A 26,266-nucleotide genomic window follows, 5' to 3' on the forward strand; every position below is an offset into this window, starting at 1 on the left:
ATGGCAGCAGAGCTGCGCCAGGCCAGCGAGGGCATGATGGAGCAGCAGGTAGGCGAGCTGAGGCAGGTGTCCGAGATGTCATCCTTCTCCACCTCCTCCACCTCCACCTCCTCCCTCTCCATGAGCTCCTCCTCCTCCACCACCACCACCTCCTCTGGCAAGCTGCGTAAGGTCTACCAGAGCTCCTCCAAGACCGCCGAGGGTATGGGATCACATCTCCTGACAAAGACAACAGATTCTGTTACTCTGGTCACAAGAAACGGCATTAACCTCTTCACTCATTTTCAACCATATCTTCATATAATTGGTCCTCACTAACGCTCATTATACGACGGCACCCTTTCCGTTTCAGATGTAAACATATTTTTGAAATCTTGTTTGAAAGGACAAAACCTGCCTACCGATGACATCACTGGTAGGCAGGTTTCTGAACTGTCCACACACAGCCCTCCTCTGAGAGACAGAGTGAGTAGACAGAAATTGTGCTATAATGGAGCATTAGTGAGGACCAATTATATGAAGATACAGGGTGAAGTGGTCCTTTAAGCTGAAACTAGCAAAAATTGCTGCAATTATTGATTTACAAGCTTACAATGCGGCACATTGCACAGCATTGTGAGCTTGTTTATATATATTAATTACATGTTTTGACAATAACATGCCCAAAATAGGGACGCCAGATTTTTAAGTGTTCAACAGGCTTTGCTCAAAGGAGTAGTTCACCAAAAAAATTGCTTATTTATTTCTATCCATTACACACCCAATGAAGCCTTGAATTCGTGGAGATTCTTTAGTTTTTGTCGCATTCCTGAGCCAATAATTTTATAACCGGTGGACTCCCCTGTAGGAGACTCAATGGAGACTCTTTGAGTCTCCTACCGGAGACATTGGCATCTTTCTGCCGGTCATGAAATTATTGGCTTGTGACAAAAACAAAAAAATCTCTATGAATTCAAGGCTTCATGGTTTTTGATTGATTGATTGAAATGTTATTAGGCAAAAGAATGTAAACATCACAATTACATTTATAATACTTTTGTCTAAAAGGTCCGTCCAAAAAAGTCCTTGCAGACTTGTTTCCGTTGAGGTCCTGAATGGTGTGTGTAATGGATAGAAAATAAGTTTTTTTTTTGGGTGGACTACTCCTTGAATACTATTCATCAGCACAACCCTAAACAGGTGGCACAAGGAGCGATAATGCTTTCGACTCGTTTATTTTCCAAAGCGTAAAACCATCCAAACCACCCTTTTAACCACCTGGCACAACGACAAACTAATTATTTGTTGCAACATTATCTAAATGGTATACGTATGCTTGTGTGTGTTGTTGCTGTACTTAATCTCTGTGTTACTTGGTGACAATCCAGCCACCGCCGAGGCCTTCAGCCAGGTGCAAACATCCCCCCGCATCCCAGAGGGGGAGTCTGTCCCAGATTTTGAGGAGAAACCACGCCCTGTCACTGCCCAGGAGGGTGAGTTAGCGGCTCCCTCTTTTTTCCCCTTTCATCTCGAAACTCTGTGAAATTGCAAAGCAGCACCATCTGCATAACCCCAGCATCTCTCATCCCCTTACTTTATAAACAGGCCCGAGCTCCCAGGACACGATCATGAAAGCACAAAGTAGCTGTGCTTGGAACTTTCTTTGTGCTCTCGATGATGACCTCTGGGCAGGGGAAAAGAGGAGATGCACTGTAGCAATTGCTTTGAACAAATACTGCGGGCTGTTGTAGCATTGGAAGCCTTATTTGCGCCGTCTCTGACTGTGATTTATAGATCAAGGGGCCAAACACACAGCCCAAATTATACTATAACTCTGCAGATTATAGCATTATCTTTCGTTAGTCGTGGTGGACAGTAACACAGTACATTTACTTGAGTAGGCTACTGTACTTAAGTAAAAAAAGAAATTGTATCTGTACTTTATTTAAGTGTTTGTATTTTTGGATAGCTATGACTTCCACTCCACTACATTTCAAGGACAAATATTGTACTTTTCGACTACATTTCTAGGAAGGGAAAAAGTGCATGATGAATGTGAACCACTTAATTCCTATTTCAAATATGGTGAAAGTAGCAGATCTACAAGCTCCCAACATGTCACATTGCAATGCATTGTGAGCTTGTAGATCTTCTATTTTCACTATAATTGATATTGTTTTGAAATTTCTGGAAAATCTTGTGTGTTTTCGGGAAATGTCTACATTTTAATACAGCAATGCATCGATATAAAAAAAAGCTTAATGTTCTTTGTAACTTGTACTGTTTAAAGCGTGTACTTTTGAATACAGCACTGTACTATTTTTAAAAGCAAGTAAACCCTGATGAAAAAAAACCAGCTTAGACCAGCAAAAGCTGGTTAGCTGGTGACCAGCTTAGAGAGATGCGGATGGACACACACACACGATATGATATGTATAAAGATAAAGACGCTAAGAATTGTGATGTTTAAAGAGTAACTTAACACCCTGTTTCAGCTAGGACCTGCCTCCTTCAGATAATGAGATCAAAGTAACATAATGCATCCTAATTCAGACTTTTTCATTAGCATTTATACCTCTCTCTCAGTGCCTTCAGTTCCTTGGGGGTCAGGGGAGGTTTGGCCTCCCTTTTGGTGGTTGGGCACTCGACTTTGAGGTTCCTCCTTGTTGTTTTCAGGGTAGCTGCCCCACAAATGGCCTCCAGTATCTCCTTGACAAAGAGAGAATATTTTGTATGTGCCTGCGCAACACACCACACACTATGTGGAACAGAAATGAAAATAGATGTTTTAGAATAAAATTACTCAGCTTTTTTTTTTTTTGTATGACAAATGTATGTACACTTCAAAACATGGTTTAACTGTAGAGAAATAGTGTTCTGGATGTATCCTGCACACACACACACACACACACACACACACACACACACACACACACACACACACACACACACACACACACACACACACACACACACACACACACACACACACACACACACACACACACACTCACTAACACAACAGCCATTGATAACAAGCTCAAATGCAAATAAATATCAGTGTCATTATGACAAATTAAAAGAGTCAAGTTCACATTGTCTCATCACGTAGGCTACTCGTCGTCGCTTCCACACACACACACACACACACACACACACACACACACACACACACACACACACACACACACACACACACACACACACGCACACACACACACACACACACACACACACTGCATTAGCCTATCATAAATAATTATTGTCATCAAAATCCTTTATCAAGACAAATAATAAATACATTTATGTTCCTAGTCTAACTTTGCTCGAGCTAAATAGCAACATGATCGCCACCTGGTCCGACCTAGTTAGGCTACTCTATGGCCTGACCTGTTAAGTGGGGGGACAGGTGGCGTGAGTTAAGGTGCGAATATGCGAATATACGCAAAATTCGGACTCGTTCCGAATAATCAAAAGACGCTTTTTCGCTTCGCGAAACTGATGTGGACGCTTGCATTGACTGTATAAGGTTTTTAAAAAAAACGTATTTATTCGCATGAAGAATTCGCCCCGGTGTGTAAGGACCTTTATAGTTAAACAATTTGGCTAAGTAAGTAGCCTAGAATCAAATAAAACAACTAATATGACACTTGAAGACTCCTGACCAGGCATGCAATGCTCATTTGGTATGTCCATGCATTCTATTTCAATGACGTGACGCGCACGTCGCTTAACACATACACTGCAAGTCACACAATGGACAATGATATGCATCTAGGCTTATTCCTTTGTTAATTCGTTAGGTGTGAGTCGGGAGCCTTTGAAAACTTTGTTGAGGTGTGAATTTAAAGTAGTTTTAAAGTGCCTGCGCGTGCTTCTGGTCAAATAGGTTCATGCACGGCGTGCAAGGCCGTCCTGTGAGCATTGCAACCCTGCTCGATCCATCGCTGTAAGTGACTCGAATGGAGTTCTCTGCATGTTGCCAGATTTTTGCGAGAGAAACAAGCAACAAGCCCAAAAATAAGCAGCCAGGCCACGTGATTTAATAGTGAATGGTCTAATGTTGTTTTAGAGCAGTGGTGCTTCTCACACATTTTCATTTCAAGGACCCTCAAAATTAATATGTATTTGTTTTTTTAGATGAAAAGGTGGTGTTCAAGGCAAAGGTGACAGGAAGACCTGAGCCCAGAGTGACCTGGGAGAGAGCCAGCGGACAGCCACTGTCTGATGGGACCAAGACTTTCTATGACAGCATCAACAAACACCATATACTCAAGGTTTGCCTGTACAACTACATACTGTACACAGCCTGTAGTCTACAGCAGTGGTTCTCAAACTTTTTCATATCAATGACCCCCAAATTAATATATCTACAGGCCTATTTGGCTTAACCCCCATCTGAAAATATGTTGTGCCAGGGACCCCAGTAGAGAAGATTTGTGAAAACAATTCAAACACAAAATTGTTCAAAAATAGCAGATTGTGCTGCAGATCTGCTATTTTTGAATAGCCACCCTATAAAATATGGGTAAAGGGGTTCAAATGATTGTGATCTGTAGCCTACCAACACATTTTGCTTGGGGTCCCCGGACCCCACTTTGAGAACCACTGGTCTACACCAGTGGTTTTTAACATGTGGGGGGTCCCCAAATGATTTTAGGAGGGTCCGCAGATGCTTAGCTTAATGTGGAACATTGTTTTCTCACTCAACAGCAAACAAACCAACATACAGTTTTTAAGACCATTACTGCATTAAAGGTAGACTATATACTGTACTATTAAAAAAAATCTAACTTTGGTCAAATTGTCAAACATTAAGTAAGAAAGAGGTAAACATTTTGAGAATAGCTATTGCTAGGCGTTGTGAGCTTGTTAGATCAGATATTTTCACAATATTTATCTGTTGATTTGAACTGAGTCAAACTAAATGTAATGCCTCAACTCCTACAACTCCAAGTGCTTGTCGTTGTCGGGGTGGGGGGTCAAATATGGTTCAAGTGATTAAAATGATGACGCTATATTAACACATTTGGCTGGGGACCCCCTCCTCCACCAAAGGACCCCTGGGGGTCCCCAGACACCACTTTGAGAACCAATGCTGTACACTACAGTAAGCAAGTCCATTGACTAAAAGGTGAATTCTACCTCACTTGGTCACAAGATTGATTGTGGTAATATACTGTATATGCCCCAGTTACTGTACTTTTGCATGGCATGCTGTTTTAAATCATAACTCCACAGTGTTTCCACGTGGTGGAGTCTTATTTTTAACATGCGTGTGCACTGTACATGGTTGGTGAGCATGGGGTCTATGCTATTTTTCTGCATTTCAGAATGTATGCCTCGCAGTCGCAGCCTCGATGTATATCGTCTCTGTCGGGTGGAAACCTCATTATGCCCAAAACTGATTCCAATTCAAATATAGCAAAAGAAGCTCAAAACGCGTCGCTTGCAGATCTGCTACTTTTGTCTGCTACTAAGTAGCTAATCTAACAATCTAATCTAAAGATAGCCTGATTTAATAAGCACATTTACTCAAGTAGGCTACTACTATTTTGAGCATCTCAGAGGTAAATATGATACTACAATTCTTTGACAGCTTTAGTTACTAGTTATTTTTCAGATTTAGATGATTGTTAACCACTCAAACCCTCTATCCTTATAACAGAGCTGAGTTACAACTGTACATCTACACCAAATCTCTTCGCTAAAAATAGCCGAGCTACAAGCTCGTAGATCTGCTATTTTTTTGTCAAGTGTTCCCCCCAGAAAAGGCATGCTGGGGTTCACGAGGTTATTACAAACATACATTTTGATGTATTATAGATGTACATAAAGGAAACATAAAATAAGCCCCACCTTTACCAGCAGCAACATTGAAGTGATGAACACATTAATGCATAAGTAATAACAATCCAAGAATGATTGTTATAGGACATTCTGCATGAGTAATGTTACATTTGGTAGCCTACTGTAAGTATGTTTTGGTGCCAATACTTTTTTTAAAGTAACATTTGTAATGCAACTTTACTTTAACAGGGAATTTCTACATTGTGGTATTGCTACCTGGACCCCCAAATTGATTATGTATTTGTCCGCGGACCCCCATCTGAAAAGGTTTTGCTAGGGACCCCCAGAACAGAAGATTTATGTGTAAAAAAATATCAAAATTATTCAAAATGTTTCAAATATAGCAGATCTATAAGCTTGAAGCGCAGCACGAAAAATGGAACTCCTCTCCCCCCAAAGGACTTTGAGAACCACTGATTTAGGCTAAGAAGAAAAGAATCTGAGTATATTTCTTCCAGCGCTGTTGAAATCTACTGATTAAAGACATGAGAGGAGAGAGAAAGTAGAAAGAAACCCAATTCTCTTGAACAGGCTGCCAATAATAAACCCGTTCTGCCATCCTAGCACAGTCACCTCATACAGCACGCCATGCATCATGCGGAAAAGTACATAGAAAAAAACAAACTCTGATCCTTTTATCTATATAACCACTCTGGAGTGGATTTATATGCCATCTCCTTACCAGCCGGGGAGCTTAAGTGAAGCTTAAATGGCTATTATAAAGCAATGAACTTGCGGATGCTGACATGCATCTACCGTTGCCATCTGTTTCATGGTTGAGGGATGACTTTTAAGATGCAGGGATGAAGGCTTATGAGAACATGATTCCTGACGTGGCACCGCCTCCTGCTGTTTGATTCAAGCACTGCAGGGGATTTTTTTTGACCTGAGAAGTTTCAGTCATGTACGCCTCAGAGAGTTAGGCACTATAACTATAGAGCACCGAAGTCCTGACGTCACTCGTTCATCCCCAGGTTTGCGGAAGTAATTTCTCTATGGAGAATAACATTGGGTCATCTTAGAATCGTCTCATATAAGAATTGTGGTCCAAAAATAAACACCGCGTGTCGGCGTTATTGTCAGGGAGGAGGTTCTGTATCGTTTATGATAGTTAGTCACTTATATTTGATACAGTCTGTTTCTGGCGAAAATGTAACTAATTCGGCGGAAGTAACATTAGCGTTTTCTCACCGTCAGTTGATGCTTCATATCCATAAGAGTCAACCCGCCGGGGTCATTTGTTTATTTTTGGAACACAGTTCTTATTTGACGCGATATTAAATACGTGTATGGGATTCAGAACGGGGGTGGAAAACTGCGAACCAGGTAGACAAACAAAGGATGTATAAATGACGTCAGACTTCGGCGGTCTATAGTTTAGATCAGGGGTCTTCAACAGGGGGTCCGGGACCCCTAGGGGGTCCTCAGAGTTACTACAAGGGGTCTGACACATCTTTGTGTGATAGGATTTTATTTTTTTACATTAACCACTTGAACCCTAGCATCCCTATTCTGAGGAGAACGTTAGCCAAAAAATAGCTAATCTATAAGCTCACTTTCACTCAAGTTCACTTAGTATTGACGGTTTAAGTGGTTAAATGTCTGGAAAATACACATTAGGCTAACATGAATCCAACATACTGTACACTGATGACAGTGCTGTCAAACAAGTCTATGAAGCAATCTATGACATTTATGAAAAGGTTTAATGTGCAACACCATTTTATAAAATATGAAGTGGGGGGGGGGGGGGGGGGGGTCCCACGCTAACTCTCTCTCAGCTAGGGAGTCTTTGGCCTTAAAAACGTTGAAAGCCCCCTGCCTTAGAAATACCAAAATCAGCGATTAGTCTCCCTCCCGGTGAACTCAGCAGGCGGTTAATCTGTTCTGTCTGTCTCCTGTCATAACTGCAGATGTTGTGTGAACAGCACTGAATTCATTAACTCCAGTGACATTTGGAGTTGCTTGCTGGCAGTGTGTGATAATAGCAAAGTGAATGCATTTCTGCCCTGCCTGCAGATCAAGAGCCTGACCCTGGAAGAGGCTGATGTCTACAGGTGCGTCGCCTCCAACAGCCACGGAGAGGCCGTCTCCTCCGTATCTCTGACTGTCACAGAGAGTAAGCCTGACGCATGCATCTGAATGGTGTTATCGTCCACTCTGTCGGGTGGAAGCCTCATATGTCCAAAGCTGTTACTTTTCAGGATTAAAATTCAAAAATGGAAAAGAAATAGCAGATGTACAAGCTCAAAACACGGCGCGAAGCGACGCTTTTCGAGCTTGCAGATCTGCTATTTTTGATACTTTTGTGCGACGCTGTAGTATGAAAAGTAGGGCATCAATTTACGAAAAACAGGTTTCTGCCCGAAAGCAACGATATAGGCCTATATGAATTCAGTGGTTCTCAAAGTGGGGGGCCAGAATCACTCAGGGGTCCTTGAGGGGGGTTCCAAATGGACCCTTAAAGAGGGTCTGTAACTCTGAGAGTGTACAAGTGGAACCACATGGACCCATAAGGGTCCATTTGTACTTTCTCAGAGTTATGGGGGGATCCTTGAAAAGTTTGAGAACCACATTCATAGCGTGATACACAGTATTATTTTTTTATTTAGTTTTAGTCATACTCTTTTGAATAAAATTCCAATTTAGTTTTAGTCACATTTTTGTCATAATAATGATAACCTTATGATAATAGTTGGCTAAATATAAGATCTAAGATCTACAATTGATTTAGTTGGCTAAAATTGAATTGAGGTGTTTTAAATGATTCTCTTTAAATCATATTTTTTGTACATATTGTGAAAAAATATGACATTTTTTCATCATAGCTTTAGTCTGGGAAATGAACACTGGTACCTGGACTCAGATTGGTTGGTATGGTTCTTGTCTGTCTCTGTCTCCTAGATCCAGCGATGCAACTCAAAAAGATGCTGCATAAACGGTAAGAACACAACACAAGCCTCTGTAGACAAATTCATCCAAAAATACATACATAAATAACTAAATCATTTGGCAAGCAGATCCTTTTCCAGTGAGTACTTCTTAACAGTGGTGGAAGAAGCACTCAGATTTTGTTTTACTCTTGTAAATGCAGAAATATTTAGCAAAGGTCCTGTATTAAACATTTTACTTGAGTAAAAGTACATTAGCATCAAAATATACTTATAGCACCAAATATAAAAGTACTAACTATGCAGAACGTATACTACTTGTAAGGACATGAACATTTTAGGGCTTACAATTCTTTGGCATTTTTAACTGTAAGCCTAGAGATGAAAAATAGCAGATCTACAAGCTCACAAACACGTCGACTATTTTTCGGTGCACGCGCAACACTGGCACGCAACTATGTACAGTATGCATCATGTTTTACTCTAACGCTAACCTTAAACCTAACCTCTAAATGTCTGTAATCCTAATCCTAACCCCAACCTGAATCTTTGTCTAATTCATATCTCTAGAAATGTTTTTTTCCAACCATAAAACCACCATTGCTCTTGTGAGGACCAGGAAAAGGGTCCTCACAATGTCTATTTCTCATATTCTACTATACTTGTGGGGATATTTGGTCCTCACAAGTATAGTAATACAAACACGCACACTGAGGACTGTTGGTGCTGTGCAGGAGTGTGGTGAAGCGGGAGGAGAAGAAGCCTCCGACAGAAGAGGAGATGCTGAAGATCCTGTCTGGAGCGGACAGGAAGGACTTTGAGAGGATCTGCACTGAGCACGGCTTCACCGACTTCAGAGGACTCCTCCGTAGGCTGAAGGAGATGAGGAAGAAAGAGGAGGTGGAGGTAAAACATACATACATGAACTTAACGGCTTAAACCCTCGACCAGTGGTTCACAAACTTTTTAGTTCAAGACCCAAAAGAGAAATGAGACATTTGCCTGGGACCCAAACTAGTGAAAATAGCAGATCTACAAGGTCACAACGCGTCACTTTGCACCACATTGCGAGCTTGTAGATCTGCTATTTTCACTACTTCTTAAATAAATCTTTATAGTGCGCTCATTCATATACCACAAAGTCAGACAAGGTCGAGGACATAATGTCAAGCAACACACGTTAAAATCCTCAGTGTAAACGTATCTGGTCTATTTGGGTCCAATTTTACACACTTAAATTAACAAAGGATTTTACCGTGCAGTAACGTCACGTATAGCAACAATCAAGGTCACCTAAGCTGAAATATAACTTTTGAAACCACTGGCAACAGTTCTCGGCTCTGGTGTCTCGGCAGTGGCGGCAGGCTTTTCATATTTCATATTTTTCACATTTCATTCCAGATGGTGCGTGTTCTCAAACCCCTAGAAGACATCACTGCCAAGCCTGACAGCTATATTGTCTTTGATACCATCCTGGAACTCAGAGACCCAAACGTCAAGATGCAATGGTTCCAGGTAAAACACAGTCTGTTTGTTTGTTTGTTTGCTTGTGCACGTGCGTGCGTGTGTTTGTATGTGTGTGTGTGCGTGCGACGTGTGTGTGTGCCCCATGCGGTGTGAATTTGCATACATGAAAAACGCGTGCCCGGGTTTCCCTCCTCAACTCGTGTGATTTATCATGCAGGGCACGGAGCTGCTGAGGATCCAGTATTCTCACGGGAAGTACGAAGTGAAGCAGATGGGAACCAAGCACATGCTGTGCATCTCGGCCGTGTGCCTGGCTGACATGGGCACCTACACTCTGTACGTCGGAGACAAGAGCTTGTCAGCCAAACTCAAAGTCGTAGGCAAGTGCACGGCCCCCGCATGCAATGCGCCGCTCCTCCCCCATTGTTCCTACAGTAATAGATTCATCACTGTCTCTTTTCGCTGGGAAGTCGTGTGACTATTATTTAACCACGCATCCTTATTTTGGGGGGCGAACATTTGCCGAAAACAGCTCATCTGCAAGCTCACAACCTGCCGCGTTGTGAGCTTGCTGTTTTCAGCTAAGAGATTTGCTGTAGAGGGAACTTTGGTTAATGAATAAAATGCTGTTTTGACCAAACAGTATGGTAGAGTATGTTGACACAATAACTAACACAACTGCAGTGGTTGCATTTGGTCTCCCTGCTCTTCTTTTGAACAATTCAGATCCTGTGGTAGGGTCTGACCACTACTGGTTGACAAGTGGTACTGCCTGAAGGTCAAAAAAAAATGTCTCCCCTGAGCGCAGAAACAATGCCGGACTCCCTCTTCCTTTGGTGTGTCGCCCTAACCTTTAACATCACAAAAACACCACAAAACTATGCCTAACCCTAACCCTAACCTCACAAACACTATGCCTAACCCTAACCCTAACCTCATAGAAAGTATGCCTAAACCTAACCTCAAAACCACGTCCACCTGGGCGAAACACCGGTAGAAGAGAGAGCGTCCGGAACCAATGCTCCTCTCTGAGACCAAATAGCATGTGAATCTACTTTGGTATTTTGTGATGATCCCTGCACCCTCTCAGCAACCCCTCCATTGTGTTCCTGACTCATTCATCATCAGCAACCTCTTTCTCTCTGCTATTCCATCATTGTCTAACCCCCCACCCTCTCTTTCTCTCTCACACACACTTTCTTGGCTCGCTCAGACGAGCCTCTGAAGTTCCTGTCCGACTTTAAGCCCATGAGAGTGACGGAGCGCCAGACAGCCGTGATTGAGGTCCGTCTCTCCAAGAAGACAGACGCGCCGCTCATATGGAAGGTTGGTGGTGCACGTCTCAAATACCAAGATTTATTCAAACAGAACTCTGAGAGAGAGAGAGGTAGACAGTCTGTCTGGGTTACCACCACGCAAGCTGTGCATCTTGATAGCTTAAAAAATATGAGTTTTTAAGATGAGTTTAAATCAATAAAGGCCCTTATGTAAGTCCGTTCCCTGGTTGTGTTTGCTTGTGCTGGAACAGGTAAAGGGAAAGGAGGTGAAGAGAGACGAGAAGTTCGAGGTGTCCCTGTCAGAGGACGGCCTGACCTACACCTTGAAGATCAAGGACGTCAAATCCAGCGACACGGGAGACTACAGCATCAACATCGGAGACCTCACGGCCACCGTGCCGCTCTTCATAGAAAGTACGCCCGAGCGTTTGGTTTCTCTTGCTGTACCATGAAAACCCCTTTGTGTGTGTTTATGTTGCGTGTTTTGTTTTTGTCCCAGAAGGGTGTTGCATTCTTCCGGTCTAGTGGAAGTAACATCGCCGCAGAAACGAGCGTTCCCCACAGACTTTAAGTGGAGACGAGCAGTCGCTGCGTTTCTCCCCTGAGAGTATAGTGACTGATTTCTTTCATAACTGTGCTAAACAACATCAACTCGCCTTCATCTCCCACATGAACAGTGGTGGAAGAAGTATGCAGGTCTTTTACTTATGTAAAGGTAGCAATACCACCATATAAAAATGACAAGAAAAATGCCTACCGTTATATTTTTTTACCCGAGTAATAGTACATAGTAGTAGGCATCAAAATATACTTACAGTACCAAAGCAGGTATTACAATTTTTCGTTTTATAATAATAATCTAAATCTGCAAAGTATCTTGTAGCTAAAGCTATTCAATAAGTGGAGAAAAACTTACAGTATTTGCCTCTGAGATGTAGCAGAGTAAAAGTTCAAAGTATCAAAAAATGGAAAGTTAATAAATATACCTCAAAATTACATTTAAGCACAGTGATTGAGTAAATGTACTTAGTTCCACCACTGCACATGAAGGTTGTATGGGCGGCATACTGTAATTAAAACCTCTCTTCTAGTGCCGAGTTGAAAGTAATCCCACCAAATCCTTCCTCACAACAGGCACATTTATTACAGCTCTGTCTAACAAGATGCTCATCGGCTGAGGTACTGAAGTAAAAGTATCAATACTGTAATGTAGAAATACTCTGTTACAAGTGCAAAAGTGCAAAAGTATTGGCGACGCATTGTGAGCTTGCAGATCAGCTATTTTCAAATGGCCGAAATGTATATAGGGCTGAAGCGGGTAATGTGTGTTTTGCAATAATAATCAAAAAAGTAACTAGTACCTAAAGTTTTCTAATAATTGTAGTGGAGTAACAGTACAATATTTGTCTCTGAGATGTTGTGGAGTAGAAGTTAAAGTACTGAAAACTGGAAATACTCTAGTAATGGAAAAAATACATCAAAATTTTACTTAGATACAGTACTTGAGTAAATGTAATTAGTTACTTTCCACCACTGCTCATCAGCCCACGGTACAAGCTGGAAAGCACATTTATTATTAAAGCTCTATGTCTAACAAGATGCTCAGCCCCCGGTACAAGCTGGAACATGTGTACCGTATTATCCGGACAAGGACATCAGGCTCTCCTCTGGGGTTACACTATAACACACTCACAGTTAATTGGGGACGTGCTAATTAGGATATATATCATTAGACGCGCTCTCTACTCTTTAACACTTTCTGTGCATCTTTTTCTGTCTATTTATTGGTGGAGAGTTTTTGCTCTGTGAACAATTGTTATTAGTTAAGTTGCTTCAAAGCAGCAAGTACAAATGTGCGTGTCTGTCTGTCTGTCTGTCTGTATACTATAGCAATCAATTAGACCTGTTAACATAGAAAAAATATACAAATTATATGAAAAAATTAAAGGGCTTCTCGATTATAAAACTAATCGATTGAATAACCGCTATAAGATAAATAATGGAACATTGCAGGCCTGATTCCCTCCTCCTCTCTCCAGGGATTCCCATCAAGTTCGCCAGCTACCTGAAGAACGTGCAGGTCAAGGAGAAGAGCAAGGCCCGCCTGGAGTGTGAGATGAGCCACAAGGACGTGCACGTCCGCTGGAAGAAGGACGGACGCGACGTCACGGGGAACCCTCGCTACATCTTCGTGCGCGAGGGCAAGAGGGCAGAGCTCGTCATCGAGGACTGCGATTGGTCTGACGAGGGGGAGTACGCCATCGTGTGCACCCAGGACAATGACGAGCATGAGTACGTCAGCTCTGCCAGCCTCACTGTGATGGGTAAGGATGGAGCAGCACTGCCACTACTATCTAGTAGTTGAAGTGCAACATCAGAAACTACCTTTCACCAGAGTTAGGGCTGCCACTATGGATTATTTTATTAGAGATTATTCTATCGATAGCTTTTTTGATTAATTGAATAATAGAGAAGCACAGTAAAACCTCTTATCTCCAAATTTTAACTTTTTCGTAAATTAACGCCCTACTTGATCATAGTGTCACACAAAAGTCAAGATCCAAAAGCAGATCCAAAAGCTTGTAGATCTGCTACTTTTGCTGTTTTTGAATTCGAATCCTGAACATGTGTGTGTGTGTGTGTGTGTGGCCACGCAGAGCGTCTGGCCACGGTGAAGAGTGGCATGTCAGATAGCAAGTGTACTACAGGCTCCCCCGCTGAGCTGTGTGTTGTACTGGATGACGAGAAGGTGGACGGAGTCTGGCTGAAGGATGGAGTGGAGGTGAGACGACAACAACAACAACACGACAATAACAAAACAGCAATAACAAGAAATCAACAAGAAGAAGGGGGGGGGGCAGCCTGGAATCACCCTATCCCTTCTAAAATATAAACACTGGAACAAGACACCTATTGTCGCTTTTGGGCAGAAACCTCTTATCTCAATATTCTAACTTTTCGCGTTTTTTTGGAAATTAATGCCCTATTTGATCAAACTACAGGGTCACACAAAAGCCTCAAAAGTAGCAGATCTGCATGCTCGAATCGCGCCACGTTTTGATCTTGTAGAACTGCAACTTTTGATGCTTTTGAATTTGAATCCTGAAAAGTACCAGTTTTGGACATTATGAGGTTTCCACCCGACAAAGACGATATAATAACCCCTAAACCCATTTCTGTGAATAGAGATACCTGATAAAGTTCCTACTGTGGAAATAGGTTGTCTACTTAGTAGACATTACTATATTGTCGGATTGTATTTCTTTATGTTTCCGGATTTCTTACTTTAACCCCCCCCCTGGTACATATATTTGAGTGTGTATTTTTCTAAAACAGTTGTGTTACATCTGACAGATTACAGATATGAGCGGGGTGCAGGTGGTCAAACAGGGTGCTGTCCACAAGCTGACCTTCAGTGGAGTGACCGACGCCCACCAGGGCAAATACACCTTCAGAGCCAAGGGTGCCGACAGCGAGGCCGTGTTGACCATTGCAGGTCTGTGTGTGTGTGTGTGTGCGTGCGTGTGTGTGTTACTATGCTTGTGAGGATCAAATGTGCAAAAGTATAGTAGAATGTGAGAAATAGACATTGTGAGGAACCGTTTCTCCTGGTCCTCACAAGAGAAATGGTTGTTTTATGGTTGAAAAAAAAAGATTTTTAGAGATACATTTACAATTAGGAAAAGATTCAGGTTAGGATAAGCTTAGGTAATAGACATTTAGAGGTTAGGTTTAGGAGTTCGGATAGAGTTATACCTGATTTATACTTAGTTACACGCTAGACTGTTGTGCACCGAAAAAAAGGGTACTGCCATTTTTGTGGGTTTTTTTCTAACTTTTTAGTAACAGTTTTGGACATCCACCCGACGGAGACGAATAATAGCACCTAGCTCTAAGGGCCCTGTCAAGCGCAATGTAGAACTTTCTTTACTCCAGTGAGCTTGCTGTGGTTCAGGACTCCAGTGAAACACTGGTTAAGAGCGACGCTAACAAGGACTTTTTTCCTGGTATCCTAGTTTCTTTGAAGCACTACATTGTTCTCTTTGCCATGTGACCATTTACCCTGTCATTTGCCGACTAGGGTTCATGCTATTTTCGGCTAATAGGGATTCTAGGGTTCAGTGGTTAATGTAAAAAGAAACGTCCTATCACAGAAAGATTTAACTAGTAACTCTGAGGACCCCCTAGGGTTGAAGACCCCTGCCCTAAACAGAATGAGGTGCTTTTCCTCAGTCCAATCCCCTCTTATCCCCAGACCCTCCGGAGATCGACCCTGCAGTGCTGGAGATTCTGGCGGCCCAGCCTGTGATGGTGAAAGCGGGCCAGACAGCTACCATCAAGATCCCCTTCAGAGGTAGACCCCCGCCCAAGGTGACCTGGTACAAGGACGGCCTGGAGATGACGGAGGATGAGAGGACCAAGGTGGAGCGAACGGCAGACTCCACCACGCTGGTAATCAGCAGGTAAGGAAGCAGAGAAAACTGTCATGCTGGGCGTTTGGTACTGTGGGCGTGTGGTATTTCTAAAACCTTTCATCATCTTTATATTTTAATCACATATTAATAATGCATATAGTACATACTGTAGCTAACAGCACAGTGACATTGTGGTGGGAGTGTTGGGAGTTTGGGGGTTCAATCCCCGGCCGAGTAATAACAAAGATTATAAAAATGGTACCTAATGCCCTGCTTGGCACTCTGCATCAAGGGTTGTAGTGTGGGGGTAAGTCCCTGCGACATAGGCAAGGCAAGGCAAAGCAGTTTTTATTTGAATAGCACATTTCAACAACAAGGCAATTCAATGTGCTTTACACAGAACATCAAGCAAAGGGAAAAAATATATACAATGTATACAATTAGGAAGCATAAACAAAAGGAGTAAAAAATAACAGATAGTTACAGTGCAGAAGAGAAAGAGAAAGAGAAAGAAAAAACATAGGCAGCGGCAAACAGAAAGGTCTTCAGTTGTGTTTTAAAATGATTTAAAAGAGTGGCAGCAGACCTACAGTTTTCTGGGAGACATACTAGCAGTGTACTGCCTCACGCACTATGCACACAGAGATAGGCTTTTGACCTATGGGCCACATGGCTCGTGGACCATTGGATCTCAAGGCTACTTATAACTTCAAATCTTTGCTTCTGGAGGTCCCTGGCACACTTTCAGATGGGGGTCCGCGGCCAAATACATATCATTTTGTGGGTCCTTGACTTGAAAAAGTTTGAGAACCACTGCACTAATAGAGATCTACTCAATGTGTGCATCCAGGTGCATCAGAGAGGACAGCGGTGACGTCATGCTCCGTCTGAAGAGTGACTGTGGCACTGCCGTCGCCAACCTGCACCTCAATGTGATTGGTGGGTCAAAGTGTGCAACACACCCGAGAGACATATCTCAATGCTAATTTATGCCCTGTGCTCACCGCAAAGTGAAAAACATATGTCAGGGCTGCCCTCGACTAAAGAAATGAAAAGTCGACTAAGAGGAATTTGTCGACTTTAAATCGATTAGTTGATCTAATCATCAAATTTGTATAGTTGCGTTTTCAGGTTGGTGAGGTTGAGAATTGAACATTCTAATGTTGATTTCACAATGGCTACTGCATATTGAAAATTATAGACTCATCAAAAATCATGATCAACCCATGATCACATCATAAATCAACAATGTCTTGGTCGACTAAGACCAAACAGAGCGATTAATCATCTATGAGAGGACAGCCCTACTATACATATTTGATAAGTTATTTTCAATGAGATGCCTGGTCATACGATACGACAAAGCATAAATCAGGCTTTAGCTTTGAAATACTGTACTTCACGCAAGCGATCGTGTGCCTCTTCCCTCCAGACCGGCCCAGGCCCCCTCAGGGTAAAGTGGAGTTCATGGAGCGGTCGGGCCGGTGCATCAGGATGAAGTGGAAGGCCCCCCGGGACAACGGGGGGAAGCAGGTCACCGGCTTTGTGGTGGAGCGCCGCGCGGCGGGGAAGAAGTCCTGGCTGAAGGTGGGCGAGGTGGAGAGCAGCACCACCGTCTTCGCCGACGCCAAGGTGGACGAGGGCCAGGCGTACCAGTACCGCATCCGGGCCGTCAACTCCCAGGGCACGAGCGACCCTCTGGAGACCGACGAGGTGTGCGCCGGTGAGCCCATAGGTGAGAGCCAATGTACCACGGAAGGGGGAGACTTGGTTAGTCCATTTTCAGCTTCACTTAGCTGATGGCTGCTTAGGTGGTTCTCGAGTGCTCACCGGGGGAGCAGTTAGGGGTTTTGTGTGTTGCTCTAAACATCTCGATCAGTAGCAGGTATGTATCTGTGACTTCCGAGGTGGGGGCCGGGGGGACCATTTTTGTATAGGCCCACATTGCAATTTTTTTGACACATTAATTCCTACAACAGATAATAATAATACTTGATTTAACGTTACCTGATTTGAAGTGTGCGCTAGAAACCCAATCCTTTTTGATGATCGCCTGCCGAGCCTCTTCAAATGCAGTATTGTAACGATTCCATAAACCGGAGAGACAACAATTTATCATCCAACTTAACATGCTCATTGATCGGAAAGTGCATCTCACTCCACAACAAGTTACCGGGCCAGCATTACATAAACAAACACACACATGTACTGTACGTACCTCTCCAAGTTCCACACAGGTCCCCATGTATACACCCAACCATTCACAGAGCCGCATGCTGCTGCTAGAACCCTCCCTGTGGCTGTGATTGACCATAAGCCCCATAGAAATACATTGAAGTCCCCATACAGGGTCCGTGGCACACAGGGTACAAGTCCCGCCCTGTGTCCCCCCCGCCAGATCCGTCCCTGATCAGTAGCCAGAGACGGAAATCAAACCTTGGACCTTCCGTTTCCTTATTGTCATCATCAATCATCATCAAGAGAATGAGTATTTCTAAAGATCCACAGGTGAGCTAAGTATCATCATTGTAGGGCTGCAACTATCGATTATATAAGCTTTCTTTCCCCATTATATACATCAACGAATATAACTATAAATTAATTAGTCTGATTAACCATTTAAGCCCTATTTTATTTATACTTTGTCATACTGTACAATGAAAATATTCACTATTTTTTAAAATATATTATTTTATCAATTCATTAAATCAATTCGATCGATTAACTGTTGCACCCCTGCATCATTGTACTCGTCATCACCATCATTATCATCACCCTAATCTTCATCTTCATCATCCAAATATAGCAATGTGCGTGTTCCCAGTCACCTTCATTGTTCCTTCCATTCCAGCATCTGAATGTGTTTTCTCCTGTCCACCTCCCCAGAGCCACCAGGCGTGGTGTCCCAGCCCCAGGTGTCCAACATCACCAAGGACACCATGACGGTGAGCTGGTCTCCTCCAGGCCAGGACGGAGGAGCTCCTGTCTTGGGCTACGTCCTGGAGAGGAGGAAGAAAGGCAGCAGCATGTGGGTCCCAGTCAGCAAGGAGCCGCTCACAGGTCAGTCTCCATCTGGAAATTGGGCCGATTGGGCTGCTTGATTATGGCAAACATAAATGTTTACTGTATATATCGTTAACTTTGTGTTTTTGGGCGGTGAAACCGCCCCTATAAGTGAGGTTTGGATATTTGTACAATTATCCTGCGCTGTGATTGGCCAAAAAGTACCCCGCCTAACCCTGCACCGTGATTGGCCAATCACAGTCTATTCAGGACTGTGATTGGCCAGTGTCACATGACACATGTGCATAGCCCTATATAAGAAACCATAACTTTAAAAAAAACATATTTTGTTTTTTTTAAGTTATGGTTTCGTCCATCATAAAGAGTGTTTCAATAAATGTATTTATTTTTTGTACATGATTGGTTGACTCCATTCAGTATTGTGATTAGCTAGCAAGACACCGCCCACTTCACACAGGGTGTGATTTTTTCATAAATGAATGCCCTACATCATACTACAGGGTCACAAAAGTATTAAAAGTAGCAGATCTACAAGCTCAAAACGTGGCACGAAGCGACGCGTTTTGAGCTTGTTGATCTGATACTTTTAATACTTTTGAATTTGAATACTGAAAAGTTAGTTTTGGACATATCGTTGCTGTCGGGCCGAAAACTCCTATCTCCATATTTTACCTTTTTGTGTTACTTTTGCTGATCATACTTGCGATGACTGCAAAAACAGCAAAAGTTGCAGATCCACAAGCTCGAAACACAGCGTGAAACGTTTTGAGTTTGTAGATCTGCTACTTTTGCTGTTTTTGAATTGAATTTGAAAGTAAAAGTGTTTACATCATCTTGTTTTCATAATCATTGGAACCTAAAATCCTAATTGAAAACTAAATTTGATTAATTAAGCAGCCCTACCGTCACCTGTGGGTGGAAAATAGATACTTGTGTATCTTGACGTATTTGTGTGTAACTTTATCTAATCTACCGTATGTGTGTTCTACTGATCCAGCTGTATTTGTGTGTAACTCTACCGTTTGGTCCAGATACTAAATGTGTGGTGGATGGACTGATGGAGGACATGGAGTATGAGTTCAGAGTGACCAGTGTGAACAGAGCGGGAGCAGGAAGCCCCAGTTCCAGCTCCAACGCAGTCATCGCCAAAGACCCCATACGTGAGCCTTTCTTCTCCTGTTCCTTCTCACATCTCTGCTTTTAATTTAAAAAAAATGTATCAATAGAAATTGGAGATAAAATTGGCAGTCCTAAATACTTCAAACCTACAGTACTGTATATAGCCACTCCAACTGGAAAAGGAGGCAGTCTCAGCTTTTTATGTGCAATATGTTTTTGCCAGACCCAAGGGGTCGGGCTTACATGAGGCTTTGTACCTGTTTCGTCCATACATGGGCATGGTCACTTTGTCCTCCGGCCCCAGCCAAAAAACGAACTATTCATGACATCATTATTATGTCACATACTAGGACTTCATTCTGGGTCTGGCAGAACCAGGTCTCCTGGTCTTGTTATATCCATTCCTGTTGCTGGCTTTCCTGACGCAAGTGTAAGTTTATAGGCCTATTGCTGCAGTTTGGTAGGTTTTATGGTGTATTTATTATAGATACCTATATGCAACTTTTGTTTCTATTAGATGTTTACTTGATCATTGTTTATAAAGATGTTTAACTAAAAGTATACGCCCATACAGTATGGGCTGGGCTTCACTTGAAGCATGAAATCAAGTCAAATCAAATCTATAGCTCAGCCTATATCAAACTATAATTTAAGCTCTTAAACCCTATCGTATTCATCTCTGTCATCAAAACACATCGCTTTGCGCCGCGTTTCGAGCTTGTAGATCTGCTTTTGATGCCGTTGTGTGATGCTGTAAAATGATCAAGTAGTATGAAAAAAAACACACAAAAGTTAGAGATAAGAGGTTTCTGCCCGACAACAACGCATACTTAGTTGACCGGATTCCCCAGGGGTCTATACTAGGCCCCAACCTTTTTTCCCTCTTCACCAAATCTCTTTGCCGAGAGTAGTCACGTTGTGAGCTTGTACATCTGCCATTTTCGCCGAATTTTCGCCTCCAGAATATAAGGACACGAGGGTTCATGAACATTCTCACTTCCTCCCACCTATAGGTGCACCCGGTCTGGTGAGGGACTTGCGTGTGTCAGATTCTTCTAACTCCTCCATCTCTCTGAGCTGGAGGCCCCCGGAGCAAGGGGACGAGCCCTCTGGCTACATCCTGGAGGTCCGACCCGAGGACGCTAAAGAGTGGACCAAGGTCTCCAAGATCCCCATCGCTGGCACCGGCCACACGGTGTTGGGACTGCAGGAACGCATGAAGTACTTCTTCCGAATCCGGGCCGTCAACGAGGGAGGGGTGGGGGAACCCATCGAACTGGACCGGGGCGTTTTGGCTATGCCCCCACCTGGTGAGATGACTATACTGTACATTCTATTATTAGCCCAGTGGTCACGGACCTCCAAATTAATGTGCATTTGGCTGCCATATCATTTTGTGCCATAAGGACCCCCATAATTAAAATATTTCAAGATAATAAAAAAAAAAGAGATGGCTTAAAGTGGTTAAACTGATCTTGATGCTGCATTAGTTAATCTGGCTGGGGACCCCCAGGATCCCCCTCAAGGACCCCTGCAGGGCCCTGGACCCTATATTGAAGAAACACTTAACCACTTAAACCCTATGTACTTAGCCGACTGGGGTCCCCCAGGGGTCTATGCTAGGTCTGCTCCTCTCCCCGTTTCCCCCTACGACAAATCTCTTCGCAGGAAAATTGCAGATCAAGCTCACAATGTGTCGAGGTGTTGAGCTTGTAGATCGTCTATTTTTTGGGTTCATGTGGTTAACATTATGTGCGACTACTTCCCATGCAGTGGCTCCCAGATTTGACATCCAGGGCAAGCTGAAGAACCGGATGGTGGTCCGTGCTGGAACAGCACTCTGCCTTCAACTCGGCTTCATAGTAAGACCTCAATCAGTCACATGCCATCAACAGCAACCAACCAACCGCACCCTCTGTTGACTAATGCTGTCGGACAGAAAACTCTCATCTCCATATTTTAACTTTTCGTGTTTTTTCGTATATTAACGCCCTACTATTGATCATACTACATTACATTACAGTCATTTAGCAGACGCTTTTATCCAAAGCGACTTACAATAAGTGCATACAACTACAGCGTCAAACAAAAGTATCAAAAATAGCAGATCTACAAGCTCGAAACGCAGCGCGAAGGACGCGCTTTGAGCATTTCAATCTGCTATTTTTTTCTATTTTGGAATTTGAATCCGGAAAAGTAACCTTTTGGACATAATGAGGTTTCCACCCGACAGAGACGAAATGTTTAATGCAGAATGAAAACGGGTGCATTTCTACCATAAGCCATGAATCAGGCTTTGATGCTATACAATAAGCAATGAATCACAACAAATAAGTACAAAATGTATCATAAGATGTGATCAAAAACAATATTTACAAAGAGCAGTGTATATAATTTTCATAATCTAATAAATAAAATAAATTACTTATTTTTGTGGCAGTTTATGCCAGAAACATCTGTTTGCGTGCTATATTAAATATTTCAACAATACTCCAGAGAGTGCAGTTTTTTTCCTTTCATCTAGTCAAGTTATAGCTCCCCACAGTTCACTTACTTCGACTCAGAGTTGAGCATGTGTTCTACCTTAAAAGGAAGCCTAACCACTTAAAGCTGCTAAATGTAACTTTCCTCTTCTACCCCGGATTTGAACCCGGTTTCCTGTGGAAGTGCTGAAATGTTTTACCATTGCATTGATCTAATAGAGCATGCATGCCTGAATCTTGACCATCAGGTAAAGATTTCGTGTCAGTTCCTGTGTCTACAGTAGGTGAGACATGACCTTTGACACGATCTAAATGTCTCAATAGAAGAGCCGGGAGATAAAATACAACCACCACAAATGTATAAGTTATATTGTATTAACATACTCTACTATATATTGGACAGAATTATCTGTCCACTTAAAACCCTCTAATCGTAGTCAAAACAGACCTGAGTTGCAACTGTACTTGGACCGCTTTTTTCCCCATCTACACGAAATCGCTTTGCCAAAAATAGGCAATCTACAAGCTCACAACTCGTGTGAGCTTGTAGATTGCCTGTTTTTGCCAATAGTTCCCCCCAGAATAGGGATGCTGGGGTTCAAGTGGTTAATTCTCATTTAATGGATCAATCTAATACCTCCCACCCCCTTCCCCTCTACCCGTCCTCCTCCCAGGGTTCCCCTCCCCCGGTGGTCACTTGGCTAAAGGACGGCGTTCGAACCAGCGGCAAGGAGGCCATCACTAAGAGCAAGAGTCACTCCCAGCTGCTCATCTCCTCCTCCAAGAGATCTGACTCTGGCGTCTATCGTGTCCAACTGAAGAACCCTTATGGAGCGGTCCACTATGACGTCAACGTCAGGGTGACAGGTACGCTGTCGGGTGGAAACCTTGTGTGTGCAAAAAAACGTTACAATGGAACACAGGTTGTTGTATTTAGTCACAAACACTTTATTGGTTAAGTATTTATAAAACCACAGACAAACTTACTCGTTTTCAACCTGGCTGATTCATGACAGCGAGTCCTAAATGGTGCATTTATATAGCGCTTTACAATGTGCATCACACACACGCTCTACCTCCTGGGTTTGATTCCCGTGCCCGGGCGGACCTTTGCTGCATGTCACTCACAGACTCTCTCTCTCTCTCCGTTTTCGGTCTTTCTACACTGGACTCTCAAAGGCAAAAAAAATAACTTTCCCCCCAGATCTACAAACTCAAAGCTCACAGCTTGTGAGCTTTTTGATTGGTTATTATCACACTGTCATATGTACAAAGAATAAAATAGGGCATTCAAATGGAAAAGAAAAAATTAATAAAGACAACGATTTTGCCTGACAGCGACAATATGCACAAGTTGGCCATTTTGCATCACACGCTGGATAGGAAACCAATTTTCTCCATTGCTGAGGCAGTGCTATGTGTTTATGCAGTCATACTGTGTGGCTAATCCCTGACAAAAGACAGCACTGAAAACGACACATTTCTGGAGGCAGTTTGAGAAACACCAGTGACGGAAGCTCTTTGTGCCCTTTTTCTTATGAAACCTTGATCCTTAGAGGTTTATTTCTGGAATTCTCACTCCACAGAGTGAGAGCTCCGTCTTACAGCTATAAAAACTGACTATAAAAGAATAGAACATTATGTGGATCTTCTCGGGATCCACAGAAACAGTATGGCTTAAGGTGGATCTCGGACTTGGCACCAACATTGATCTCGGACTTCATGTGACCACGGACTTAAGGCTTCAGCATGATCACAGCCCCATTGTCTTACATTATACGTTTTAAGTTAAATACCAAAAAAATCTATAAAACATATGTGAAATGAAATGAGTGGAACTACTACTGTGTGTGGTTTGTGAGATTAGCTCCGGACAGACACACACAGACCCTCTCATTAGACGGCTAGCCTCTTGCAGAGCCACGCCCCCCCAAAAAAGAACATTTTCATCTCTTTGTGCTCCTCTCTTCTCTCTTCCCTTTTTTTGGCCAGACTTCCCCCGTCCTCCTAAGAACCTGTGTCTGAAGGAGGAGGTTCCAGGCACGGTCACCCTGCAGTGGGACCACACCCCTGACCTGGAGGATGACGAGGACACCCATTATGTCATCCTCAAACGAGACACCAGCACCGCTTCCTGGTTCACTGCCGCCGAGCGCATCTACAGCAGCAAGTACACCGTCACCGGACTGCTTCCTGGGAGGAAGTACTACTTTCGGGTCCTGGCCCAGAACTCCATTGGAGACAGCGATCCTCTGGACTCCAAGGAGCCCATGATCATCGCCAAGCATAAAGGTGGCTAATTTGCTTGTGGTGCTCAGTAGGGCCGCAACCATCGATTATTCTATTGATTACTTTTTCCGATTAATTGTATAATGAAGAAGCACGTTTTTATCAATTGTTTTTTTTTAGATCAACGCAAAATATTTCTATATCGATTTTTCATAATTGACCAAATGTATTAGTTTGATTAACTGTTGCAACCCTAGTTCTCAGTACCACTGCACAGTATTTGAAAATAATGTTTCAGTTTATAAGTGTTGTTGTGTGTGTGTGTGTGTGTGTCTGTCTGTATGTCTGTCTGTGTGCATGCAGTACCTATGTAGAGGGCGCCAGAGTGCAGGAATTTAGACAATGCAATACCCCCACACACACACACACACACACACACACACACACACACACACACACACACACACACACACACACACACACACACACACACACACACACACACACACACACACACACACACACACACACACACACACACACACACACACAATCCCCCATCACAGTGAAATAACACGGATTACAAGTCCGTAAATACACAATATTTTCGAGCTGCGTTCGCTTCCAGCGTTCGCGCGTCTTACTTGTAAGTGTTAATGTAAGCGTGTGTGTGTGTGTGTGTGTGTGTGTGTGTGTGTGTGTGTGTGTGTGTGTGTGTGTGCCTCAGAGGCCATCAGCAGTCTCATGATGAAGGAGTATAAGGCACCATCTCGCCAGGTAAAGCCATCCTTCCTGCTTCCATTGAAGAACCACGCTGTCAGCAGAGGTCACGACTGCACCATGAGCTGTGCCTACCAGGGCATGCCTACTCCACAGGTATGAAGGAGATGAACAATTGCATACCTAAATGAGAACAATCTATAATTACCAGCCGGCATGACGTGTTTGCACAAAGGACAAACGCACAAAGTAAACGTTTTGTAACTCCGGTGGTCTGCAGGCGTGCTGGCACAAGGGAGGAGTGAAGATTTCGGACTCCTCTCGCTTTTGGCACAGCACCGCCAACGGGGTGTGTACCCTGGTCATCCCCACCTGTGGAGTCAAAGACAGTGGAGAATACACTCTGGTGCTGGAGAACCCTCTGGGAAAGACACAGTGCTCCTGCACCCTGGTGGTCTTTGGCAAGTACACTGTAGCATCCTGTGTTTTATTATAGCTTTCATTGTCATACCTGCTTTGTAATCAAACGGTAGTTGACCCACCCACAGGATATCGTCTCTGTCGAGTGGAAACCTCATGTCCAAAACTGTTACTTTTCCAAGATTAAAATAAATAAAAAATAGCAAAAGTAGCAGATTTACAAGTTCAAGCTTTCGAGCTTGTGGATGGAAGGTGGAGATCAATTGATGGATGGAATGAAGGGATGAACTCTTGCTGACCGGTGCTTTCCACCATTGTGTGTTGCAGACAAGGATGACAACAGCCTCTTGGAGAGCCTGACTGACCGTGCAAACAAAGAGAGGATCATGTGA

At 43.1% G+C, this 26,266-nt stretch overlaps 1 protein-coding gene across 1 annotated transcript; it reads left to right on the top strand.

Moving 5' to 3' along the window:
- On the top strand, positions 1–26,266 carry LOC308092225 (immunoglobulin superfamily member 22-like; the record flags this gene model as incomplete). The annotated part of the gene is made up of 26 exons (XM_080438069.1): positions 1–48; positions 163–202; positions 1,368–1,472; positions 4,120–4,256; positions 7,849–7,948; positions 8,734–8,770; positions 9,455–9,626; positions 10,122–10,235; positions 10,405–10,567; positions 11,401–11,513; positions 11,716–11,878; positions 13,504–13,788; positions 14,122–14,246; positions 14,819–14,960; positions 15,720–15,927; positions 16,730–16,818; positions 17,312–17,614; positions 18,766–18,939; positions 19,935–20,063; positions 21,036–21,332; positions 21,796–21,884; positions 23,180–23,372; positions 24,498–24,797; positions 25,462–25,610; positions 25,735–25,915; positions 26,202–26,266. The coding sequence occupies 26 exons, from the start codon at positions 1–3 to the stop codon at positions 26,264–26,266; spliced, it is 3,921 nt and encodes a 1,306-aa protein (XP_080294195.1).

This window comes from Gymnoscopelus braueri (genome assembly GCF_963280865.1).
Source record: "Gymnoscopelus braueri genome assembly, chromosome: 9".
NCBI lineage: Eukaryota > Metazoa > Chordata > Actinopteri > Myctophiformes > Myctophidae > Gymnoscopelus > Gymnoscopelus braueri.